This window comes from Chanos chanos, chromosome 2 (genome assembly GCF_902362185.1).
Source record: "Chanos chanos chromosome 2, fChaCha1.1, whole genome shotgun sequence".
In the NCBI taxonomy this organism is placed as follows: Eukaryota; Metazoa; Chordata; class Actinopteri; order Gonorynchiformes; family Chanidae; genus Chanos; species Chanos chanos.
In genome coordinates, this window is record NC_044496.1 from 48,585,626 (window position 1) to 48,608,167 (window position 22,542).

General features: G+C 39.9%; 4 protein-coding genes across 5 annotated transcripts; 3 read left to right on the top strand and 1 right to left on the bottom strand.

Moving 5' to 3' along the window:
- Positions 1-1,130: 1,130 nt before the first annotated feature.
- On the top strand, positions 1,131-2,557 carry nkx2.5 (NK2 homeobox 5). Its single transcript, XM_030766729.1, has 2 exons — positions 1,131-1,464; positions 1,947-2,557. The coding sequence occupies exons 1-2, from the start codon at positions 1,131-1,133 to the stop codon at positions 2,555-2,557; spliced, it is 945 nt and encodes a 314-aa protein (XP_030622589.1).
- Positions 2,558-5,761: 3,204 nt separating this feature from the next.
- On the bottom strand, positions 5,762-9,368 carry bnip1a (BCL2 interacting protein 1a). 2 transcript variants are annotated; one of them, XM_030766014.1, is made up of 6 exons: positions 9,279-9,368; positions 8,169-8,261; positions 7,980-8,071; positions 7,657-7,761; positions 7,241-7,359; positions 5,762-6,624 (listed from the first exon to the last, which is right to left on the bottom strand). In XM_030766014.1, the coding sequence occupies exons 1-6, from the start codon at positions 9,360-9,362 to the stop codon at positions 6,428-6,430; spliced, it is 690 nt and encodes a 229-aa protein (XP_030621874.1). In that variant the 5' UTR covers positions 9,363-9,368; the 3' UTR covers positions 5,762-6,427. The 2 variants fall into 2 exon arrangements, with proteins under 2 accessions (XP_030621874.1, XP_030621873.1); XM_030766013.1 differs by lacking the exon at positions 7,657-7,761 and having other exon boundaries at positions 9,279-9,362.
- Positions 9,369-11,494: 2,126 nt separating this feature from the next.
- LOC115804989 (uncharacterized) lies at positions 11,495-15,782 on the top strand. Its single transcript, XM_030765476.1, has 7 exons — positions 11,495-11,520; positions 12,075-13,494; positions 13,896-13,924; positions 14,259-14,387; positions 14,482-14,548; positions 14,701-14,808; positions 15,054-15,782. The coding sequence occupies exons 1-7, from the start codon at positions 11,495-11,497 to the stop codon at positions 15,780-15,782; spliced, it is 2,508 nt and encodes an 835-aa protein (XP_030621336.1).
- Positions 15,783-17,307: 1,525 nt separating this feature from the next.
- On the top strand, positions 17,308-21,357 carry rom1b (retinal outer segment membrane protein 1b). The gene is made up of 5 exons (XM_030765477.1): positions 17,308-17,457; positions 18,385-18,660; positions 19,007-19,161; positions 19,641-19,887; positions 21,115-21,357. Exons 1-5 carry the CDS (start codon positions 17,308-17,310, stop codon positions 21,355-21,357), a joined length of 1,071 nt encoding a protein of 356 aa, XP_030621337.1.
- The last annotated feature ends 1,185 nt before the right edge of the window (positions 21,358-22,542 follow it).

A 22,542-nucleotide genomic window follows, 5' to 3' on the forward strand; every position in this document is an offset into this window, starting at 1 on the left:
GGCATAAATACGGTGAAGACACATTATGCTGCCGTTCAGTTTGGGTGGATGGTGGCTGGGTGTTATCTGTTATCATGCCTTGATAACGAACCAAATGGCACCATCTTTCAATAATAGACAGTTGGGTTTGTAACTGTGAGTTTCAGGTTCCAGTAATGCAGCAACCTGTTGCCTCAGAGTGATTATTTCCTCTAGAATCATCTCTGTCCAGTTCAAACAAAAATAACCTCCGATGTCAGAGGTGTGAATTAAAAGGATCCGCATGCAACCTCCATTTGAAAAGACAATGCACGTTTTCTTTGCTTAAAATTCTTATAGAACTGGGGCACAATCCATGTCAAAGGTCAATGCAATATGGAAGGTTTATGTGCCTCCAATGTGTTAAGTCAAACAAGATCAAACATTGCTGTTTAGCCCATTTCACAATATAATATGGGCCTGTACGCAACAGTAACACGAAAATAGAGCCAAAAAGCCTTTGACATGCAACCAAATAGCCATACATCAATGTCCCGTTTCACATATTTTAATAATGACCTCTATGAAAACTGACTTGGTCAATTTTTGAGTCTGACATCCATGCAGGAATACGGACTGTTTTAGCCTCTCGGTCGGGATGGGTAGGTGAATGCACTAGACTGAGCTCCACCGACCCTCGACTGCGTGTTGAGTCTTCTTTAGTCGTTTAATATATTTGTTGAAATGTATGAGAAATACAGAGACACGAAGAAGAACCTTACGGGATCAATCTAATCTTAATATGACAAAAAATACCAGCCTGAAAATAAATGAAATATCTTGTCTCAGTGTGTGTGAGCCAAGTTGCTAAACCTGGTGGTAGGTTTTGATGTTTGAAATGGAATTGTGAAGTACCGCGTCACTGAAAATGGTCTAGCCAATGGGAAGCACCACCACTTTTTATATGGAGCTGAAATGCCCCTCCTTCCGTTCTACTGTATACCACAGTCCTGACATAGAACTCTTGAATTTAGAACTTCAAGGATGAACACTTTTTCCCAACATTATCCCAATAAAAGAAAACTGTGCTTCAACTGGATAAACTTGAAGATTTTTCTATACTAATTTTATTGCCCCGGACAAGGAAGAAAGATTACAATTATTAAATCACAATGTTTTCAAGCCAAATGACTTCCACTCCTTTCTCAGTAAAGGATATTCTGAACCTTGAGCAAAATCATGAGGACATGGTCTCTTTGGAAATGTCACAGCGCTTAGACACTGCCCTTCCGACCTCATCATGCATGCTGTCCACATTCAAACAAGAACCTTTCCTGGAGATTGCATCTGGAGCTTCTCTGTTCGGTGAAGACGAGCAAGACGTCAAAGGCACCAGAGCCACTTCTCTGAATGTCGCAGCTACCTTTTATGGGAAGAATTTCTTAGAAATGGATCTAGTCAAAGAGGCAAAGACTGATCTGACGTTTGAACAAAAAGAGAGAAAAGGTGATGTTATTAAGAATCTATACTCGGTTAATAAAAAGTTGCTAGTGTGAACGTCATTTTAAGAAAAAAGCAATCTCGTCAGGAAGATTTTAGACTGAGTGATTCTTAAAAATGTTCCACCCAAAGCCTTTAGGACTGGTTCTTTCTGACACCTGCAAAACTTAAGTAAATTCTTTACCGTGTTTTATCACGTTTTGTCACGTACTGGTCAATGTCAAACTGTGAAGGTTGTGCTCATGTTTTAGGACGTGCAGGCAAAACTCCTAGTTTCATTTGTAACTCTTTGTTGTGTTAGTTTTAACATGAATAGTGCTGAATTGTGTTTAATATTGTTGTTCGAACACTAATAACCCCCTCTGCTCCATGGTGTTTCAAAATGTTCTAACACCTATTCAGAGATTTAAACTTTGATGTATAAACATGAACAGCCCAAAGAAAAGCAAAAATAATTACTCAATACATTTTTATTTTAAATTACTTAGATGTCAGCTGCTCACAAGAGGGTCTTGGAGACGAACTTAAACTGGATGAGACAGTGCGGCCTAAACAGAGGAAAAGAAGAAAACCTCGGGTACTATTCTCTCAAGCGCAGGTGTATGAGTTGGAGCGACGTTTTAAACAGCAGAAATACCTGTCAGCTCCCGAGAGAGACCACTTGGCCAACGTGCTCAAGCTCACGTCCACACAAGTTAAAATCTGGTTCCAGAACCGGCGCTACAAATGCAAGAGACAGCGTCAGGATCAGACCCTGGAGATGGTGGGCATCCCTCCTCCCAGGCGCATTTCAGTGCCAGTATTAGTTCGCGACGGAAAGCCATGTCTTGGAGACACCTCAACTTACAGCACCTCATACAATATGGGAATAAACCATTTCAGCTACAACACCACCTATCCTGCTTTCAGTAACTTCCAGAGTCCTGGCAGCACAAACTATACTTGCAACTATCCTGCAGCCGCTACCGTGCCTTCTATTCAGCCCTCCTCCACAAATACCAGTCACATGAACTATGGAGTTGGAGATCTAAACAATGTTCAAACATCTTTTCAGTCAAGCTGCGGAGTGTCCTCACTACATGGAATACGAGCCTGGTGAAAGATTCGATTGCCTAATAAACCGAAATGAGCCGTATTATCCAAAATCGCAAGAACTGAATGTGCGCTTGATTCCCATTTCATGAAATTCAAAAGTCAACAATAACAGCATAACGTACTAATAATTTTGCTATAAATATAATCTCTTTAATTCTACGGTACATGGAAATTTACACTAAGCCCCAGGCGTAAAAATGACGGGTACTGGTGTCACAAAGTTAAAGAATATTTTCTTCTCTTTGAATACCATCGTCTAAAATGTATCTCATTATGTGTAGATTTTTTTTCTTTAACACGGATCACTGAAATAGGTTATTTGCTTTGTAGTTAATCTTGGGTGACTGCTCAGAGTGGACCCATATGGCCAAAGTGACCAGTGGTGAATTGGGGATGTGTGGACCGTTGAAAGAAGTAGTGTGAAGAAGATTATTCATTGTTTTTCTCCAGACATTGCATTTTTCTAAGTAACTAATCTAAATATTAACTTCAAGTTGAATAGTAGTTGTGCGTGAATGCAAATAGGATATCTCAGACACAAGCACAAGACAATCATGCACAAAACTAAATTCAGAAAGCTAGCAAAACTTTGTAGAACTGAGCCAGTAATACATAGCATACCTCCCTTATTACAACTAAGAAATTTAGAGACACGTAGCCAATGTAAGTTTGTCAGCTGGAGAAGAGAGTTAGAAGCATTGTAAATAAATCCACAGCTTAAATTGGTGGTATTATTAATTTTTGTTTCGAAGACACAATATTTTTACTTGAAGTACATTATTTCAGTCTGTCAAGTGAATGCAAAATATATGAACACAATAAATGGCATGAAGTGAAGAAATCCGAGGCGAATCATTTCAATTCAAATATCAAATATGAGTTGCAACTGCAATCATTTCTCTCCTCATACGTGCAACAGCAGAACGATTCAAACTACCCAAATAACATCTTCGATTACTTTTAACTTTTCGTTTTTTATAAAATGCATTATTATTATTATTATTATTATGATTATGATTATTATGATGATGATGATGATGATGATTATTATTATTATTCCAAGCTTCCATTTTAATAAATATTAAGCATATTTATCCGGATAATAGCTATTTTAGTGGCCTATAGCAGCGATTGTCACGAGGTGAAACGAATAAATAATTCGAAAACCATTTGTGGAAGGTTTAATGTGCCGATAAGCTTTCAGTGTACGAAATTACAGGAAATATATTTAAACCAGTTCACCAATTTAGCTCTAAGTACCACAGAAACATAGAATTGTCTTAGTCCTTGTTATTCAAATCCTTCAAGCTTTAGACCTACTCAGATGAAATGTTACATCCCAGTTTACACCACAGCGGCCACACATGCACGCCATGCCCTTTAAAAACTAAGTTACTTGAAGTAACAACTCACCTGTCGCCATTCCGGATACTCATTAGGATGTCATCGAAAACCTAAAACTAATTAAATAAAAAACATAATTTTTCGTTGTGCTGAGAGGAAAATTTTGTAGACGTTATATATTCCCTCACACACAAATCATAGTCCACAAATTATAACCCGAAAACCAGTGCAATATGACTCCATTCAAAATGTTGCAAGGGTAGTTTGTTAACTACGATTTACAGCTATAAATCATACACTGGACATTTTGAAATCGGCCTTTAAAAGAACTGTCAGCTGGGGGGGGAGGGCATCTGCTCCTTGTTCAAGCATCTATTAAGACTACCGTTTAGGCCTCACAGTGCATCATTAATGATGGAAAGACGTGAAGAAGTATTCGAGCCTGTGTCCAACTGTAACATAATTCAGAACCTAAGCGTTTTTATACAAAGTGACAATTTTCACGCCTGGTTTGTTAGGTTCATTTTAATTTGACAGGTCATCGTTATGAACATTTTAACCTAAATGGGACGTTCAACCAAGTAATTTGTTATTCTTTCATTGTAATCAATCACCCAGTGGATGCCATACTTCTTTGTCTCTCGTCGTAAGAGTCAAGCCCGGCGAAAGATGCATGCCTCGCCAGGTACACAGAGTTCGGGCTGTCCATCAGGTTAGCGCTTTTTGAATTGAACACTCCAGCTGAACATGATTCCTTAGGTTTTACAGTGGAAATAATGATCAAAGCACAAAGCAAATACGCTCCAGAGCAGAAACCAAAACATATTTGTAATATTCTAAATTCAGTTACATTTGATTGACACCACAAGAGTGCAGCGCTTAGTGTTCAAACTTACTCAACTTGCTTGACACAGGAGTAAGGCGCACGGCAGCAAGTGTTGCCACATGTATGCACGGGAAATAGGAGAGACATATTTGCTGCCACTTAAAACGAGTAAGAGAAAGTCCTTGGGCATCTCTGCTGTCTCTCCACTCATATCAGCAAACATGGCTCACCTTCTAAACCTCATCCCTTGAAAAGATCTCATTTCAAACAAAACGCCTATTAAGTGTGTGACAGTTACAACACAGCACAGTTATTGAGTGAGAAAAATAACTTCAAATGAGAAGCATATTCACATCTGTGATGAGGCCACAGTAAGGTTGACAGAAAGGTCAGTTACACTTTGTGGCAACTAGTCAGAGGCGATGAAAGGAACAAGTCAGATAACAAACACGCACCCCTCCTAAAATAGCCAGCTTCATCCTCCACCCACAGTGGAAAGAAAGAGAGAGAAAGACAGACAGAGAGAGGAAAAAAAAAAACAGAGCAGGGGGAAAGGGTTGGAATAATCAGCTTTTCCGGGTCTTATCGGAGAAAAGACAGGGACGCATGCCTCTCTATCTGCTGTGCTGTGATTACAGCCACAGTCTTTCTGAGCTTTTCGGGTACTGCGTTTCTTTACCACAGTGCAGAACACCTGCCATTTTAAAACCCCACAGAGACACAAGACATGACTTTAAGTCATCCAAACATCCTGTCACATCGTAGGTATCCGTGTGACAGCATGCAGTATCTGCTCTAGATGTGGTTTGCAGCACCTGATGGAGAGAAATAGGTCAATAACAACACTTCACGAGCCAAGAGGGAAAGTGTTGCATGAATCTGTGGATGTGTCATAACAAAACACCATACGACACTGCAAAATGTTTCTTCTGAAAAGTATCCTTTAATTCAGATGTTTTAATTTTGATGTCCTCTTGGAAATAAATGATTATCAGAAATAATTAACTTAGAGAAGTTGTGTACATCACAAAACTTCAAGACAATCCATAAATAATTGATAAAATATGAAATTATATACTTTGAAACCTAAATCAAATTAGAAGCCATTCATTTAATTGCACATGATATTAAATGACAGTACATGAAACATGAAATGAGTCTATAATGTCTTGTTGTAACTTGTTGTAAATATTATCTATTACGGATTACAGGAAAGATTAGTAATTCCTGTGTTATAATGCAAGACAAAGAATAATGAGTAGGTGTATTTTGTTCAGTTTTGTCTTGTTTAACCTATACAATTTAGGGAACGTTTCATTTTTCTTAAGCATAATCAGTCATCCATAAGACACTATAATTTCAATTTATGTGGCTAAAGCGACAGTTGCTTTAGCGTGCATCTACAATGGAATGCTTGTAACATATAGGAATGATTACATAGAGAGGGTATAGTGAGTAACTTTGGTCAGTTACTAACCAAAAAAGGCAACTAAACTTGGTCACTTATTGTAAGAGAGACTGAAGGGTCCCAGAGACAACAAGAGTAAGGTCAGACAGTAAGAACAAACATAAAAATAAATAATAAGACATGGTAAAACGCAGTTCCTTTCCATCAGCTGCACACTGACGCAGAAGACCAATTTGAAGATAGTTGTCGGGCTAGTCAAGTCAGGCTCTGCTTGACATTTAATGCCTTTTTTCCCCTCAAAGGAACGGGAAGAGTCTTTTCTTTAGGATGTAGAGTACAGTGGCGAGAAAGAGGGCCAGAGCCAGGAAGATGAGCAGCTTGTCCGTGAGTTCTCGCCGATTGTATTTTGTGATGAGCTTTCTCCCCAGCTGTATGGTTCCTGTCATGGCTTTAAATTCTTCATTGGTTTCCTGCACGGTTCTCGAGGAAGTGGCTATAAAAAGGGAGAAAAGAAACAGTGTGTGTTTGTGTATTTGTGTGTATGTGTGTGTGTATTTAATCAAATTTAAACAGGATAGCAGAGGCCTCGGTGGGGGAATAGTGGCACCACAATTACCGGCTATAATAAGATGTAACGTCTTTTTCTTTTTTTTGTTCATGTGCGTCAATCTTTTCCTCAAACTGAAATATTATACGAGGTGAGCATGGCTAACATACTTTTCCTCTGACGCGTATAAAGCCAATCATGCCTCTTGTTTTCTCTATGAGCTGTGTAGCATCATCAAGTGACGGAGAGTGCTATTTGCATCATGATACTTGCAACATTAGTCTCTGACTGTCAGTCACTGCTGTCAGGCAGTGAGAGGGCGAACAACCCAGATGCTACAAGTGCTCAGTGGAAATGTGGCGAATCATGTTTTATGGAGGTTTTTTCCACGCCTTCGTCCACAATCAGCCAGCAGCATTTTAAGGTCACAATACATTTTCAGTGCTCTGGTCACACTCGAAGATGACAAACTGAAATCAATGAATGCCCTTATATGGCTGCCAGTTGAAATGCTCACGCCATAACTGGGCTTGGTTTTTCTAAAGACTGAGGCTGAACTCACCGAGAGTGCTCATGGTCTCCTCACTCTGCTGGACTTGCTGCGACATCATCCGGCTGATGCTCATCAGGCTCTCCGTGATGTCACTGGACGTTTGAGCCAGGCTCTCTTTGGTTAGCTTCCTGATTGGACAAAAAGAGTTGTCATCATTCTCACCATTCTGCATTCTATATGTGTTGCAGAGGTGGGGCAAAACCTATAATTTAGTCCGTTGTTACAGCATATTGTACAAGAATTACAACACTTGCGATTGGTAAGTGAACAGATATCCAAAATGCACACAGCCTAAAACACTCCTGCTCTAGGATGAATAGCTTAAGAAAGAGCACACAACCTTGTAAAAATAGAGAAAAGGTGCATATGTCAAATAAAGCACAGATCCCTGTAATTCATTTTTCTGCTGCATGTTCCCAGCTCACCTCTGTCTCACCACAGTGTCTCCCCCATGGAGCAGGTCTTCTTTCTCCAGCTTATCGATGGATATTTTACTGGCCAGATTGGCCTTTCTCCATGCTGTCTGATTACTAAGGCAAGCACACATTTTTATTAGCAGGGTAAAACATTCCTTAGTCTGTCCTTGATTTCTTTAGCAGAACATATACATATACATTATAGTCTGGAAGCATTTATTTCAACTGAAATATCTAATTGTGTGTGTGTGTGTGTGTGTGTTTATAAGCCTGTTTAAATGCAATGGGAGAATAAAATGACCTCGATTGCTGCTCTTTGTTTCAGAGCTCACCTGAGCATTTGCTTCCGATGTCCCTCCGCTTGACTGAGTAAGGCTTGCTTGTCTGACTCCCTGTCCTGTTCCTTTCCCATTTGTTCTAGATCCTGTTAGGCGAAATACAACGTTCTTACACTTGATGAATTTTATTCGATTTTATTCAAACTGGTATTGAGCGCAAAATAAAAAAGATTTGTCTCTTACCTCAATCCGTTGCCTAAGTTGGCTAAATTTCTCCTTTACTTTGTAGTTTAAATCATTCAGTGTACTTGGTGGGCCTGTGCATTCGCTGACATCCTTTTTCAAAACAGAAACAGACAATGGCAATGAAAATCACCTAAAGGGCTATCCTACCATACATGAGAATTTATTTTTTTATTCACTTTAAACATTTATATGTTTGAACTATGTTTTAAAGACCAGTCTACCCTCTGAGTAAATGTTAGGTAAAATGTTAGAATATTAGATTAAAATCTAATATGCAATCCTGCTGGGCCATTGGGGAAAGACACCTATTTCAGCACTCCAGATTTTGTGTTTACAATGGCTACTCGCAAAGATCATAACAAATCACTGAATGTGAGGGAATTTACGACCTTTTTTCCCCCCCATCTTCTTCTTTCCCACGAACACCACTTAAAACTACGGATAATCCCCCTGTTCAGGGTGCAGTGTAACACTGAAAGGCAGTGACATGTGAGGAGTGTCTGTCTACAAGACGACAGTAGTGTTAAGTTATTTCCTATCCAAATACCAAGACTCAAGATCGTGAAGTATTTTGCCTCGTCTGTGATACAGAATTTAACAGATGTGCATAATCACGCGGGTCATTACTAAAGCTCTGCAGCATACGCACGCACCAGTAGCACAAAAAGCAGTTGTTTGTAAAATAGGGAAGAAATCCATAATATTTTATTTATTTATTTTTATTTACTTTTTCAAATTACTCGTTTTGGCAGACTGGTTCCGACCATGTTCAATTTTGTGACACCATGTCTTACTACACTTCCCATGGTGCATCGCGGTGGTTTTCTAAGATTTGATCCGATATGAACGCCAAAAAACAGAGAGGTTTGGGGTTTTGAGGTCTGATATGAAAATAAAGTGGTGGATCATAACCTGACTTTAATCTGTCACTTTAATTGACAACATATACACATTACGTATCTTTCACAACCTGCATGAACACTCGCCTCCTCGCTTTTGGTTAGGTAAAGTATTGCCGTCCATAAAATTAAAGAGATAGGCTTACGCATTAAAACCACAAAAAATCTATCTATTCTAGAAATGGAGCCATTTATCATTCAGTCATACCTGAATGAGAGCTTTTATTTCCAAGTCATATTTGATTATTTCTTGTTCACAAATTCGTACGTGTACATCCACAGACGCAGCCATATTTGCCACCAAACTACGGTAAGCAGCAGAGTCCTTAAAACGGTCACGAACATCTTGCAATTATCGGAACAGGGAAATTCACTAAAGGTGACTGTTGGATCACCACATAAGAATCAAAAGTTCACAAAATAAAGACGAAATGAAGTATTAAACACTTTTGGAAATAGTGTTATCGATATGTTATCGGCGTAGGACTGCCTGAAGTTTAGACATGGCTCAGAGAGACAAATAATTTCGAATGATTCAAGGTGTCCGAAGTAGCGTTCAAACGGTCGGATGCAGGTGGGACAATTGTAGCCTATGGATACAGGATAGATATGGATTAGAGTTGCGCTCTCCTCGCATACCATTGTGTTCACTGCATATTGTTCTTTATAAGGGTCAGTGGCGCCTGGACGCCCCCTGCCGATCTGCCTGGGTCATGAAAATACTGTAAGGGCAAAGGCAAAAGGATTATTTTAGTATTATAAAGAGAGAGATTGTTCGACATGTTAATGTCTGAAGTGTGGTTAATAAGAAAAATAATTTATCTTAGGTTAAATATTTCATCATTTATTTAGCACGGCCTGTTTTGTGCCTGCAAAATGTGCTGCGCATTTAGAATAAAAACGAAGTTTATCCATTAGACCAAATTCAATCATGTTTGTCATTTCACCAACAGATCTGACTTAAGTGTCATAAAAGTAGCGTCACAAATGTCACAAACAGCTAATACAAATAATCTGATTGATATGAATTAGAGACATGCAAGTAGAAACTTTTCGGAGTACAGTAGTATTTGGGGCCCTGGTTTGTGGAATGTTATCCCACTACACAACTCAGTAGGCCTCGCTAAAAACTGATAATCTAAATCTGGGATTCACTACACACTGTATGTACTCTGTGAGCCTCCATTCGACAGGCATATCATAATTCAGTATGCGTGATGTAATAGGGAATCCCAATGTCATTAAAAGTGCAAGCTACCACCTCCATGTTCTGGCTTTACACTCACGATCGATTATGTTCCGAACAGTTGCCTAACCATGAGGACAATTGTCTCACGCTCTCACTGAGTTCAATACAGTATAATTACATCACTGATGGCTATTGAGTGACGGTGTGAATTTGGGGCACGCATTTCCATCGTTGTGCTTTCGTATCGTCTCTCATTCAGGAATCGTGGTGTCACAGTCATACAGTGATTTTTACTGTCAGTTAGAATGAGATACTGTTAAGTCGACTGGAACAGCGGAGAACGAAACTTTACTTTTTGCAGTAGAAATAAGGCAAATCTGTAGGCACGCGTAGCACAGCGCAACCAAAAGCACGTAATACGTAGAACTTTTGTTGATTACATGAGTGGACAGTGAATGAGGAGGGATGGAAAAGTATTTTAAGCCCGTGCGCGCTCACACTGAAGACGAGGTAAAAGTCCGGAAGCATCACCACCGTGACCCTCAACAACAACATCAGCACTATCATCATCATCACCATCATCACCATCGCGAACAGGACCATCCTCGTGGATTACACAGGTACTTATTAGATTCATAAGAATTATATATAAGTAAAACGTTAACTTGGTTCAATCCAGAAACACAAACATTTCATCACGAAGCACATAGCCCTAATGACAACCTAGCCAAAATAAAATATTTGCGTTAATAAGAGATGCAAAATGCTTTGAAAACCGCTGCTTCCTCATAGGTGTGGTTCTTCAGTTAGAGAATCACCAACTAACCCACGCACAGAGCCATAAAGGAACTGCTGAGTTGGTCTAGTTACCTTCCATGGCTGAAGGAAAGGATTTCAGTGACTCTGAAAGAAGGGATGATTTTTCAGAGTAATTTGGCAGGAGTTTCAGTAATGACGGCTGATTAACTTGCTGAAAATTAATTAGGGACTAGTTGCTGGTATGAAAGTCTGAGGGACAGCTGTCACCAAGTGTTTACTGAGACTGAAAATACATACTGTTCAGTAGTAATGTTTGTGGATTGGTTCAGATTGCAAGGCAAAACAGATGAGTGGTTCTGAATAAGCTTTCTGCCAATGCCAATATGAGGTCTGAAAAAGCACTTACATCAAGAGCAGTCACTCAGGAACTTCACAGAGGGGAAATGCTAATAGAAGTGTTGCCTTAAAGGATAACAATGCCCAGGCCCTCAGAGCACAAGAGGTAACCAAATGATTTTCTAAACGTTAAAACAATGTAAATAACGTGGTATGACTGTCCTGGTCACCAGATTTTAACCCAGTCCAGAACTTATGTTGGATTCTGGAGCGAAGTCTGAAACAGTATTTTTCACCACTGGTAAACCAAACACCAAAAATGATGAAATTTGTCACGGTTTGGAAAGGGGTTGAATGCCTCCAGCAGGATTCCAGACAGTTGCGGAATCTATACCAGGTTGCACTGGGGCTGCTCGGATGGCTCATGGTGGCCAAACACCCTGTTAAGACCTATAAATGTTGGCGTTCCTGCAAGTTCTGCAATTATCTTCATGTAGCTCTTGTGTTTATATTTGTATCCGTTCTGTGTAATACACTGGCAAATGATAGTCAGAACATTCCTTTGTTCCCCAGGAGCAAAAGTATGTATTCAGTGATATTCACCATTACTCATATCATGTGATCATGTCCCAGTCAGGGAACAGTTAGGAACCAGAACAAACACAGCCATTAGTACCATCACCCAGATTCTCAATCACATTTTCACTTCCATGGTAACAGGGAGCATGCCGCAGACCACTATGGACACCATCACTCCTTTTTTAAGGCATCATCCTCCAGCCTCACCTCTTCAGCCTCATCCTATTCCTCTTCCATGTGGGCTTCGGAGCCCAGCTTGGACGATGAGACATACCTCACACATGGCACCAAGCCGCAGCATTCCCTGTCTTGCTCCAACATCCCAGAGGCAAGGCCCAAGTACAGGGATGAGGAATCTGAGGATATGGAATTTAATACGAGGGACCCAGTATTTTTTCAGAGCCAGACCCCTCACCAGAAGAAATCACAAAATCCTGTCCATCTACAGCAACACCTACCCTCTTCCCCAAGAGGCCCGGGGTTCCCAAAACTCCATCGAGGCCATAGTAAGAGTGAGGAGGGACTCCTACAGAGCACAGGCAGTGCTCGTTCCTCAGGTGGAGGTGGGAGAACTCATCAAATAGATCATGGGCCATTGTACAAGACTGCAAGCCTTGGCCAGAGTCTGGCCTTTGATGATGAAACAGAAAGGACAGTGAGAGGCATGGGCAAACCAAAAAAGGCTGCATCCTCTACCCAGCTTCCCACCAAAGGCATTCTTAAGAACAAAGATGGTGGGACAGCAGCGGTGCAGAAGGGAAACTTCCGGAAGGCCAAGTCCATGGAGGTGCTTTCCACCAGGGTACAAGTCACTGCCCCCAAACAAGGAGCCCTTGATGCAGCAAAGGAGAACTTTGTGAGAGGAAAGCTTGAGTTCTCTGCCTTCCTGGATGAAATCACACGACAGGTTATCAGCCCCTCAAGGCTCAGCTCTCTGGGTGTCAGCCCCACATCCACGCCCACATCCACATCCCCAAAATTACCTCATGAGGAGCGCAAGCAGCCTTTGAAGATGGCTAAACAGGGAAAGGAAGATGTTCCCTCAGCCAAACAACAGCATACCAAGATTAAGAATCAGGATTCTGAAAAAACAAGCACCGATTCAAGTTCACATTCCCGCTCGCAGAGAAGGTGCCACTCTGGCAAACACAACCACACTCACCACCCGTCCAATCCCTCATGCCACCACCCTCCTTCTGACCATCCTGGTCATGCAAAACAACCCTCCACTACAGAAAGACAAGGTTCCACAGTGAATAAACAGCACCATAGGAAGTATAGCCAACTTCTTACTGATGGCACTAGTACCAGTCCAGAACCTCTTCTTCAGGAGCAGAAACAACATCACGTCAAGCACAAAGAAGGTCATCGTGGTAGTGTCGGCTCCTCCAGGCACCTCCACACAGGATTGGAGCATAAGAGCTCCCAACTCTCTATGAAGACTACTAGCCTTGAGTCTGAGTCTCATTCCAGCAAGTCCTCTGCTAGTCCAAGCTCTGAAAAAAGTTCAGAGAAACGACACAAATCCTCAGGACACAGGAGACACTCCAAAACACACAGGGTGAGAACACCATAATCTTTATTGTTTTTAATTCACGCTCCTTGCTTATTTAGACTTTGAAGTGGCTTTCCAGCCATTTTGCAGTGTGTTTATAAAGAAATAGTTAAGTTGTGTATATTTACATTACATTTACATTTATTCATTTAGCAGACATTTTTGTCCAAAGCAGATTTCCAAGTGTTCAGTATGTACTGGCCAGTGCCCAGATCAGAGAGATGTAATAGGCTCTAAACAGCAGCAATGCTAAAACATAAAGATTACCTCCATCCTGTCTTGCATTTCATTAACCCAACTGATAGAATCAATAGTCTCTCCTGAAGCCCGAGTCCAGAAATCAATGCGATTTCCCTTTATTCCCCTGTCTCTTTGCCTAACTCTCAAATCTATCTCTCTCTCCACAGGATTCAGTATGTTCTATCGACAGAGCTCTGTGAGTTTTTTTTTTTCCAGTGGTTATTTCACACCCTATTGATTTTGCTCTCTGTAGTTGTGGACATTCTAGAGTTTTCTAATGACTGGGACACCACACACTACCCACACTGCCAGCCAGCCTAAGGCACATTGATTCCCTCTGTCACTGTTTCTCTGTCAGTGCTACAAGTAGTTTTGAAGCAGATTTATAGCAATGACAAATGAAAATAAGAATGATCTTTTAACTTTATGTACATATTTGGACTTTTGAAGGAACCTTAAGATATTAACGTCAAGTTGGTCTATATTTTGCAGCATTTTTTAATAAAATGGATTAAATGATGCCCTTGCAGGTTGCTGGAGCAGTACAATAAGGAGTTGCACGAGAAGCTCCTTCAGACGGTGGCCTGCATTGAAAACATGGAGGCAGATCTGCAGACTAATCGGGCAGAATTAGCCAGTTACAAAGAGAAGTTCAAGAAGTAAGTCTTTTAAAAGGATTAAGAAAGAGCTATTCATTGGTTAATGTAAGTCATGGTTATTCTCTTGTGGTTACACCTCAAATTTGTCTTACAGACTTCAGGAGAACTATGCTTCTTCACAGCAGGCCAATGGTGTTTTGGAGCAAAAAATTCAGTCCATTGTAAGACCTCACAAAATATACAGTATAAAAATAGGGATTTTGTGCTAATGTGTTTTTGAATTGTTTTTGCTATTCCATAAGCTTAGCTGTGCCTTGTAGCTGTACCACCGTTATCATTAGAATCACTTAACGTAATCATCTCTCTCTGCTAGGCTGAGAATATGAACTCAGAGAGGAAGTATCTTCTGCAGAGGATCCTGGAACTGACGAAGCAGCTGGACTCAGCTCAGATCACCATCACCTCTTTGAAGAACCTCAATGTAAGAATAGAAAAAAGCATACTTAGTAAAAACATATAGAGACAAACAGGCCAACAGATACACAGATACAGAAGTGTTATATTTGGAAATTTTCAACAGTCTTGATTAACCTTATATGAAACTGGTTATCTAGTTTTTGGAGTATTACTAACAGTAACAGTACTAACAGTACTAGTGTGGGTTAGTGAATGATGTTAGTGATTAATTAAAATGAATTAAAATCCATTTCAAATTCTACTTTGCAGGTTCCTTGTTTGATAAAAGAGCTCTTAGAGAAGCATTTCAACTCTCAAGAAGCACTCAGGGGTTTCTTGCTTTCCTCTGCAACACCTTGCCAGTCTATGGACAGTAACCAATTAGAGAGCAGGAACAACCAGTCACCTTCAGGGAAGCTGGATGAGAAATTATCAAATTGGCCAGACTCTGGAGAGAGAGGCTCAGAGGTCAGGCACCAGAGGGTCACAGCATTTTTGCCATGGATACAGGGACAGGAGAAGTGTGCAGCACCAGATCAAGATGGCTTTACAGGAAACACTCAGAGAGACCAGCAGCTGGATGCGAAGGGACCACCTTTCACTGACTCAGGCATAACACGCCTTCCATTTTCTGTTGCTGACATTGGTTTAGCCCTCCATAACAAGACTGATGATGACCAAGCTATAGGTCATGACCCTATGGCCACAAAGCATCATTTGGGGTTGCACACAGAAGTTCATTCATTCAGCTTAGGGACCCAGAGGGGCACTGATGTACCTCTAAACCCTTACAATTTAGAGAAGACTGGCTCAAACAAGGGAACAGGAGCTAGTGCAGTCAACCTTGAGAGCAATGCTAATGATGTCATGTACCTGAATGCACAGAGGATGCTGGACAATATCTTGAGTCAGATTCAACCACCAGCTCCAAAACAGAGAGAAGAGGACAGTGGTCATGAAGTTGAGGGGTGGACCTCTAGGCCAGCAAAAGGTCTTTAGCTAATTCTTAGTTTACCTCCATGATTCCTCTGTAAGCATAGCCTGTAAGTTCATTTGGAATTGGTGCCTGTGGAGATGTTCAAGGTTGTAGTTCTGTAGGCTATATTTACTCTGATGCTTAACCTTGTCATTAACCATTTTTTTGTGTGTGTGAAGTGAAAATATTACTATACACACTATTTTGCTTAGACTACTTCTTGTAGATGTTGTATCTATTACTCTTGATGCCCTGTAATTTTCCTGCAACACATCTTTCATTGTTAGCAGTTGGTTAGCCCTGTGAGAGAGTGTTTTATGTGAATATAAGTCCTTAACTCAGACATTTAAATTTAATTATGTTCATCTGAAATAATGCATAGCACTAAGGAGTACTGTCTACGTTCAGTCTAGGTGTGTAGCCCAGTCCTTGGCATGCATCTCTAATACTGTAATACTTAAATTTCCTCATGAGTTCACGTAATTTCATGTAGATGTAGCTGAATATGTCTGTGTACTGCTGTCATGCAGGCTCTGCATATGTGTCAATATATCAATAAACTATTCGACAATTCGACAATAAGATGCTAATGAGCATGAGTTCTTTTGTTTTAAATATTTTTTTCTTTTTACTCTCTCATACTCTCTCTCTCTCTCTCTCTCTCTCTCTCTCTCTCTCTCTCTCTCTCACATATCAAAAGTCTTTCAGTGTATAACATACAGTGATACACCTCTCTCTGTCTCAGTCTCTCTCTCTCACTACCTGTCACGACAGTCAAATCCGTAGAGAAGCTCCCTCTCTCTTTGGCATTGCAGGCCAAGGGCAGGTTTGCTTAACAAACACTGTCCTGGATTCCCATTGGTTGTGCTACTTTAATAGGATCATACTTTGAAAGAGGGGATTACAGATATGGCATCCAAGATGTTATTCTTCAGATAGACTCTGAAGAGTCTCTTTCAAAATGGATGCAGAACAATAGGGGCAACATACTGAGGGCTAAAGATCCAGCATCAAGGACCCTTTGAAACGTTTGCAAGGTAATTCATTTTCCAGTTTCCTCTCATTTCCTTTTCACCCAGAATCATTCAATTCAGCATTAAGACATATGTTTACACTAAAATTCTCATTCACCATGTGTTTTTCATGAGAACATTTAGTTGACTACTTTAGTTGGCGTGTTGTTTTGTGTGTGTATGTGTATGTGTGTGCATGTGGAGGTGGATGGTTATGGTTTTGTAATGCTGTCAAAACAATTTTTTATCATTGTTTTTGATAACTTTTTATGGATACTTGTTCCTGAGTTACTAAATCAGATGTCTGAATTCATACATTCCTGATCTGTACCTGATACATCTCTATTCCCAGCCTCTAATTTGTGACCATTTATATTTTTCTGTTATAACTTCATCATGCCGTCATTTTGTCTTAGGCCTGTAATTAATCCCCCAGTGCCCAGTTAACCAACTCATTTCCTATTCTTCCAAAATCATTGAGGATTTTTTTTCTCTCTTTCCTTTTTCTCTTCTTTTCTTTTTTATTTAGTTCAGCATGTCATTGCTGAAGATCAAGTTCTCCTTCCAAAGGAGGGTTCGTCTGGCCCAGGGTCTGTGGCTGCTCTCTTGGGCGGCCGTGTTCTCTGGAGCCACCACCTTTGGCCTGGGGGTGTTTCTCAAAACTGAACTACACCGTAGGGCAGAGGTACTGGAATTTTGCTTAAAAATGCCCACAGACAGTATTCCACCACAGGTGTTTGTTACAGACCTAGAATTAGTTTTGGTGCAGTGCGATAAATATTTATCACTTATGTTTAATGCATATGATTATGATTTTAGCAGTTAGACCAATTATGGGACAAGACATGGCATTTGCAATTGGATAGAAGCAGCTATATCTGAAGTATTTTTGATATCACATTAGCAACCCACTAACTGATGATGGAAAATATTTCTTGAGATTAGTTTTAAATTCTACTGAATTATATCGTAATTGTTATTTTCATGCAGCCTCTACATAATTTAGACTGTGAATGGGATAAATGAAAACTGTATTTTCTCACTGATCTCGTATATCTAAGCGTTTCACAAAGACGGAGACTGATGGATGAAACTGTACTTACAGACATGTAATTACACTACTGTGCGTTGTAGTGTGGCCAAGTGGGGCAAGGGGGATGAGAAGGTGTAGAAACATTCAGTTTACTGTATCTGCAGCTCACATGCTGCTATTGTTAATTTTGATTTTGAAAGACACATTAGTTCTCAGAGAATGCTTTGTATTCTTGGCATGAGGTTGCAGTGATTTGGTACATGTGCATTAATTTTTTAGGATTTGAAAGTTATTTCAATAATTTTAGCGCACCCTATCTTCTAAACTTTAGTGGCCGAAATACATGTCTCTACAAATAAAGTGTTGCAAAGTAACAAAACCATGAGGCAAAATATGTTTTCCATTGAACTATCTTCTTTAACCCAACTATTTACCTCACCCTTTACCCCTTGACACGGCAGCCTTGAAAAATACCAAAACTAGTCAATCATCTTATTCTCTTCTCTTCTCTTCTCTTCTCTTCTCTTCTCTTCTCTTCTCTTCTCTTCTCTTCTCTTCTCTTCTCTTCTCTTCTTGTAGGTAATGCACACCATGGATATCCATATGGTGCCCAACCTGCTGATGGCAGTGGGCCTGGCATCTGTGGGCATTAACATCTGTGCTGGCCGGATCTGCCAGGACTCCATGGATGCCACCCGATTCGCACGCTGGAAGAGTTACATGATCCCATTTTTCTGCCTCGCCCTTTTCTTTACCACCCTCATGCTGGTTGCCATGATACTGAGCTACGCTTTGCAGCCAAGTCTGGAAGAATCTCTGAAGGTGGGACTGAAGAATGGCATTCGCTTTTACAAGGTGAGGGAGAGATCTAAATATAAATTTGCAGATTTATGTGTATTTTAGTGTGCTGTGCTTAATCCAGGCATGAATTAATTCATGAAGAATTAGTCCATAAAGTTCACAGCTGAGGAGAGACAATAATTAGCTGAATTAAACAAGTCAGTATTCTTAATTTACTTCAGTCCTAAAATTTTTAATCCCACTAAAATAGCCTTAAAATATCTTTGTTTTTGAAGTTTCATTTGTGCTGCATTACAGAGGTTACTTTTAGTATATTAGCAATCTTACTGTACTATTTTGCATTGTATGAGTGTTACCAAGCAACAAACTGTCTGCATTGAATATCAATGTAAACGTACAGGACACAGACACTCCAGGACGCTGTTTCCAGAAAGAGACAATTGACCGTCTGCAGATTGAATTTAAGTGCTGTGGAAACACAAATTTCAAAGACTGGTTTGAGGTGCAGTGGATCAACAACCGATACTTGGACTTCACATCTCAAGAAGTGAAAGAGTGAGTTAATGAAAACAAAAGAGAACACAGAGATGAGAGAGAGGGGGCAGTAGTGAGCAAAATTCAAGGACTTTATAAGTTAACAGCTGGACAAGAAGTAACTAGTGTTTTTCTAGCTCTGACATTCAGTGTCAAAGACACGGTTTAAGGTTACATGCTGACATCAATTGATCAACATTGATCTATTCACATACATTCACAAATCAATTTGGGGATCAATCATCCATGCATGTACGGGGAATTATTGGGTTCGTCTGAAAATACATGTGGGCAGTACTCAAGTACAAACAACACTACTGTTATTACAAGCAAGCTGACAGACTGTAACATCTGTGACTCAGTGTAGTTTATTGTAACAATACTATATAATAACCAGATGTAGAATATGTACCATATACAACTACAATTTGTGTTTTATGGCATGCAAACAATGCTAAACATTTAATTTAAGAATCTCTATCCTCTTCTCTCCTGTCCAGTCGTGTGAGGAGTAATGTGGATGGCCGTTACCTAGTGGATGGTGTTCCCTTTAGTTGCTGTAACCCGAGCTCTCCCAGACCCTGTATCCAGTATCATCTGTTAGACAATGCTGCACATCACAATTACGAGTACCAAACTGAGGAGCTCAACCTATACAACCGAGGGTGCCGCGAGGCACTTGTCACCTACTACATGGGCATCATGAACACCATCGGGCCTGGTGTGATGTCTGTCTTCCTGCTTCAGGTACCGTGTTCACTGTACATGATATGTTGAGTTTATGTGAGAGTTGAGTTTTATGCAGGTTTTTTTTTTATTTTTTTTTTTTATGAGAAACCAAACACAAGAAAAGAAATATCTGCTGAGCACTACAGAGATGAAAAAGGAGGGAATTAAAGCAAAACTATAGATCAGAGGGAACAATTTTGTTTTGCTCCAGATAAGACCTTATTTGAAAGATATAGTCATCATCAATGACTAATGCAGGTTTTAACATCTTTTTGCTCTAAATCAAACCACAATTTTTTTTTTCTCTAACCATTTTGCTACCAAAAAAAAAGAAAAAAAAGAAAAAAAAAATCAATCAGTCAATCAATTTAAAAACCCAGCAGTATTGCAGGCTAATTCTCTGTGAACAACTATTACATGAAAAAAGGAACCCTCTATGGACAGAGAAGCGTGTAACAGCTGTAACCTCAAAAAGCATCAGTTATATAAGCTTCTACGCATTTACGCTTTGAGCCGTTCACACATCCAGCTGTCAGCCATTTGGTATCGAGCTGCTTTCAGAGAACAGCGTGCAGAGTCATGGTCAGTCATATGCTAAGTATGAGCCCATTGCAAGTATCAGTGATTGTTATGAAGCCAGCTGTCAAAATAACTCACATCTATGTGTTTAATGTTGAACTAATACACAAATTGTTTATCCCAGAAAACTTTGGTGCTTTTCCATGCACCAAGTCAAGCATTGTTGTGCAAAATATTTCACAGTTGCTAAAGCACAGAGCCATGAGACAGGAAACAGTAAAATGTATATTATTTCTCTCACTGTTTTAATGAAAACCAGATTCGGGTCAACTCACATGAGTACTAATATGAAATATAACTGAAGTGGCAGTTTTTTCTTTGTTTTTTTTTTAAATGACACGATTCATTTCAAACGTTCAGTTATAATCAGTTATTTTATTTAAATGGCTTTGAACCACTATTCACTAATACATTGTTAGTCTACATTTTAACATTTATCAGTTGATAGCAGTACTATACTGAATTGCTTAAACTGTCATTCAAATACAGGTCAAATAAGCTCACTATTCAGATGTGAGAACTGTACTTTTCAAAAAGGTGATGCAAATGAGGCCTACAGATCTGCTCTCCTACAAAACGATTGTGTGAATTCATCACCATGCAAATTATGTAAGATTCACAATGCTTATAACTGACCTCTAACCTCTGTTTCTACTCATTCATTAGATGACCGTTCTAGCTAGTCTGCGATACCTCCAGACGTCCATGGAGGCAGTGGAGGGCCAGGAGAATGTGGAGGTGGACACAGAGGGCTACATTTTGGAGAAAGGAGTGAAGGAGACTGTGAAAGAGCTGAAGGAGAAGCTGCTCAAACTTGTCCAGTTTGGTCAGGTGGATGCAGCCGCTGAGGGCCAGGGGGCAGAGGATGGGGCATCCGCTGAGAAGGCAGCTACACCTGAAAGTAAATGAGAGGACAGATTGGTCTGTCAAGTTTTGAAGTGATAGAGATGTGTTCTGAGTATTCTACAATATTAACTTTGGTGTCATAATTCTTTATTTTAACTTGATTAAATTGTGTGGGGTAATCAAGTGGGCCTTTGCCCACTCGTAGATAAAAAGGTTTCACTTACAGATTCACAAAAAGATAACTTGCTATTTTATTCAGTCAGTCACTGACAATATGTAAATTACATGTTTACAGCATTTTAACCAGTATACACATAAACCAGCACACAAGGTTTTGACCACAGATAATGAAAATGAGGACAGTTATGAGGTATATTTCATTAATATGTCTTAATTCTTCCCAACTAATGACAATTTTCTGAAGCAAGAGATTTTGGATGGATTGAGTTAAACCTGTCAGAGGATTGTATGCTGTTTGTAGCTTCTTTGCCTGCTTTTTGCGTCGCTGTGTAATCTTTAAAAAGGAGAGAGTACCAAATAGATTGTTGTGATGGCAGAACATTGCATGACACTAATAAAGGTATGCGTTTTTAACAGCTTTGTAAAATTATGTCACTTTGTCTTGCCTTTCTGTTAAAAGAAGACTGTTTTGGTTTATTTGAGTCCTTGTTATCAAGTTAAAGCCTAAAGGTCTTTATTAAAGAATTATTTCTTTTCACTATCCTCACCGTATCAATATAGCATGGTAATAATTGTCTTCCTCTGTATGTCAAGTTAAGTTAAGTCAAGTCACATTCATTTGAATAGCACATTAAAAGCAACATGAGATGACCCAGCCAGAGTGCTTTCCAGTCAAGGCAGATGGATTACCAATACAAATATACGTGGATAAAAGGAATAAGGAGTACGAGTAAAAGCAGGACTAAGAGAAAACACATAAGAAAAATAGAAGCACAACTATATATTCTTCATCTCTGGGGTAAAGGGGGGTGCAGGGTAGGGTGCAGGTGCTTGTGTGTGTGTGTGTGTGTGTGAGAGAGAGAGAGAGAGAGAGAGGCAGCTGAGGGGGATTATGTTTAAATGAGTGATGTCAGACTGATGTAGGCACACTGTCCTTATGAAATCTCTTTATCCCCTTGATGGCAGCTAATACCTTGGCTGCTGTCAAAGCATGCATGCACACAACAAACCACAGATTTAAACACAACAAATCCTTAAGAACAGGTTGAGTGTATTTGCATCACGATT

Coding starts and splice junctions, on each gene's coding strand:
- nkx2.5 (XM_030766729.1), top strand. CDS start 1,131: ATGTTTTCAAGCCAAATGACTTCCACTCCTTTCTCAGTAAAGGATATT. Junction 1,465..1,946: donor TGAACAAAAAGAGAGAAAAG/GTGATGTTATTA, acceptor TAAATTACTTAG/ATGTCAGCTGCTCACAAGAG.
- bnip1a (XM_030766014.1), bottom strand. CDS start 9,362: ATGGCTGCGTCTGTGGATGTACACGTACGAATTTGTGAACAAGAAATA. Junction 7,762..7,979: donor CATCGGAAGCAAATGCTCAG/GTGAGCTCTGAA, acceptor TGCTTGCCTTAG/TAATCAGACAGCATGGAGAA. Junction 6,625..7,240: donor GGAGACCATGAGCACTCTCG/GTGAGTTCAGCC, acceptor CCCTTTTTATAG/CCACTTCCTCGAGAACCGTG.
- LOC115804989 (XM_030765476.1), top strand. CDS start 11,495: ATGCCCAGGCCCTCAGAGCACAAGAG. Junction 13,925..14,258: donor TGTTCTATCGACAGAGCTCT/GTGAGTTTTTTT, acceptor ATGCCCTTGCAG/GTTGCTGGAGCAGTACAATA. Junction 14,388..14,481: donor TACAAAGAGAAGTTCAAGAA/GTAAGTCTTTTA, acceptor TTTGTCTTACAG/ACTTCAGGAGAACTATGCTT.
- rom1b (XM_030765477.1), top strand. CDS start 17,308: ATGTCATTGCTGAAGATCAAGTTCTCCTTCCAAAGGAGGGTTCGTCTG. Junction 18,661..19,006: donor ATGGCATTCGCTTTTACAAG/GTGAGGGAGAGA, acceptor GTAAACGTACAG/GACACAGACACTCCAGGACG. Junction 19,888..21,114: donor TGTCTGTCTTCCTGCTTCAG/GTACCGTGTTCA, acceptor CTCATTCATTAG/ATGACCGTTCTAGCTAGTCT.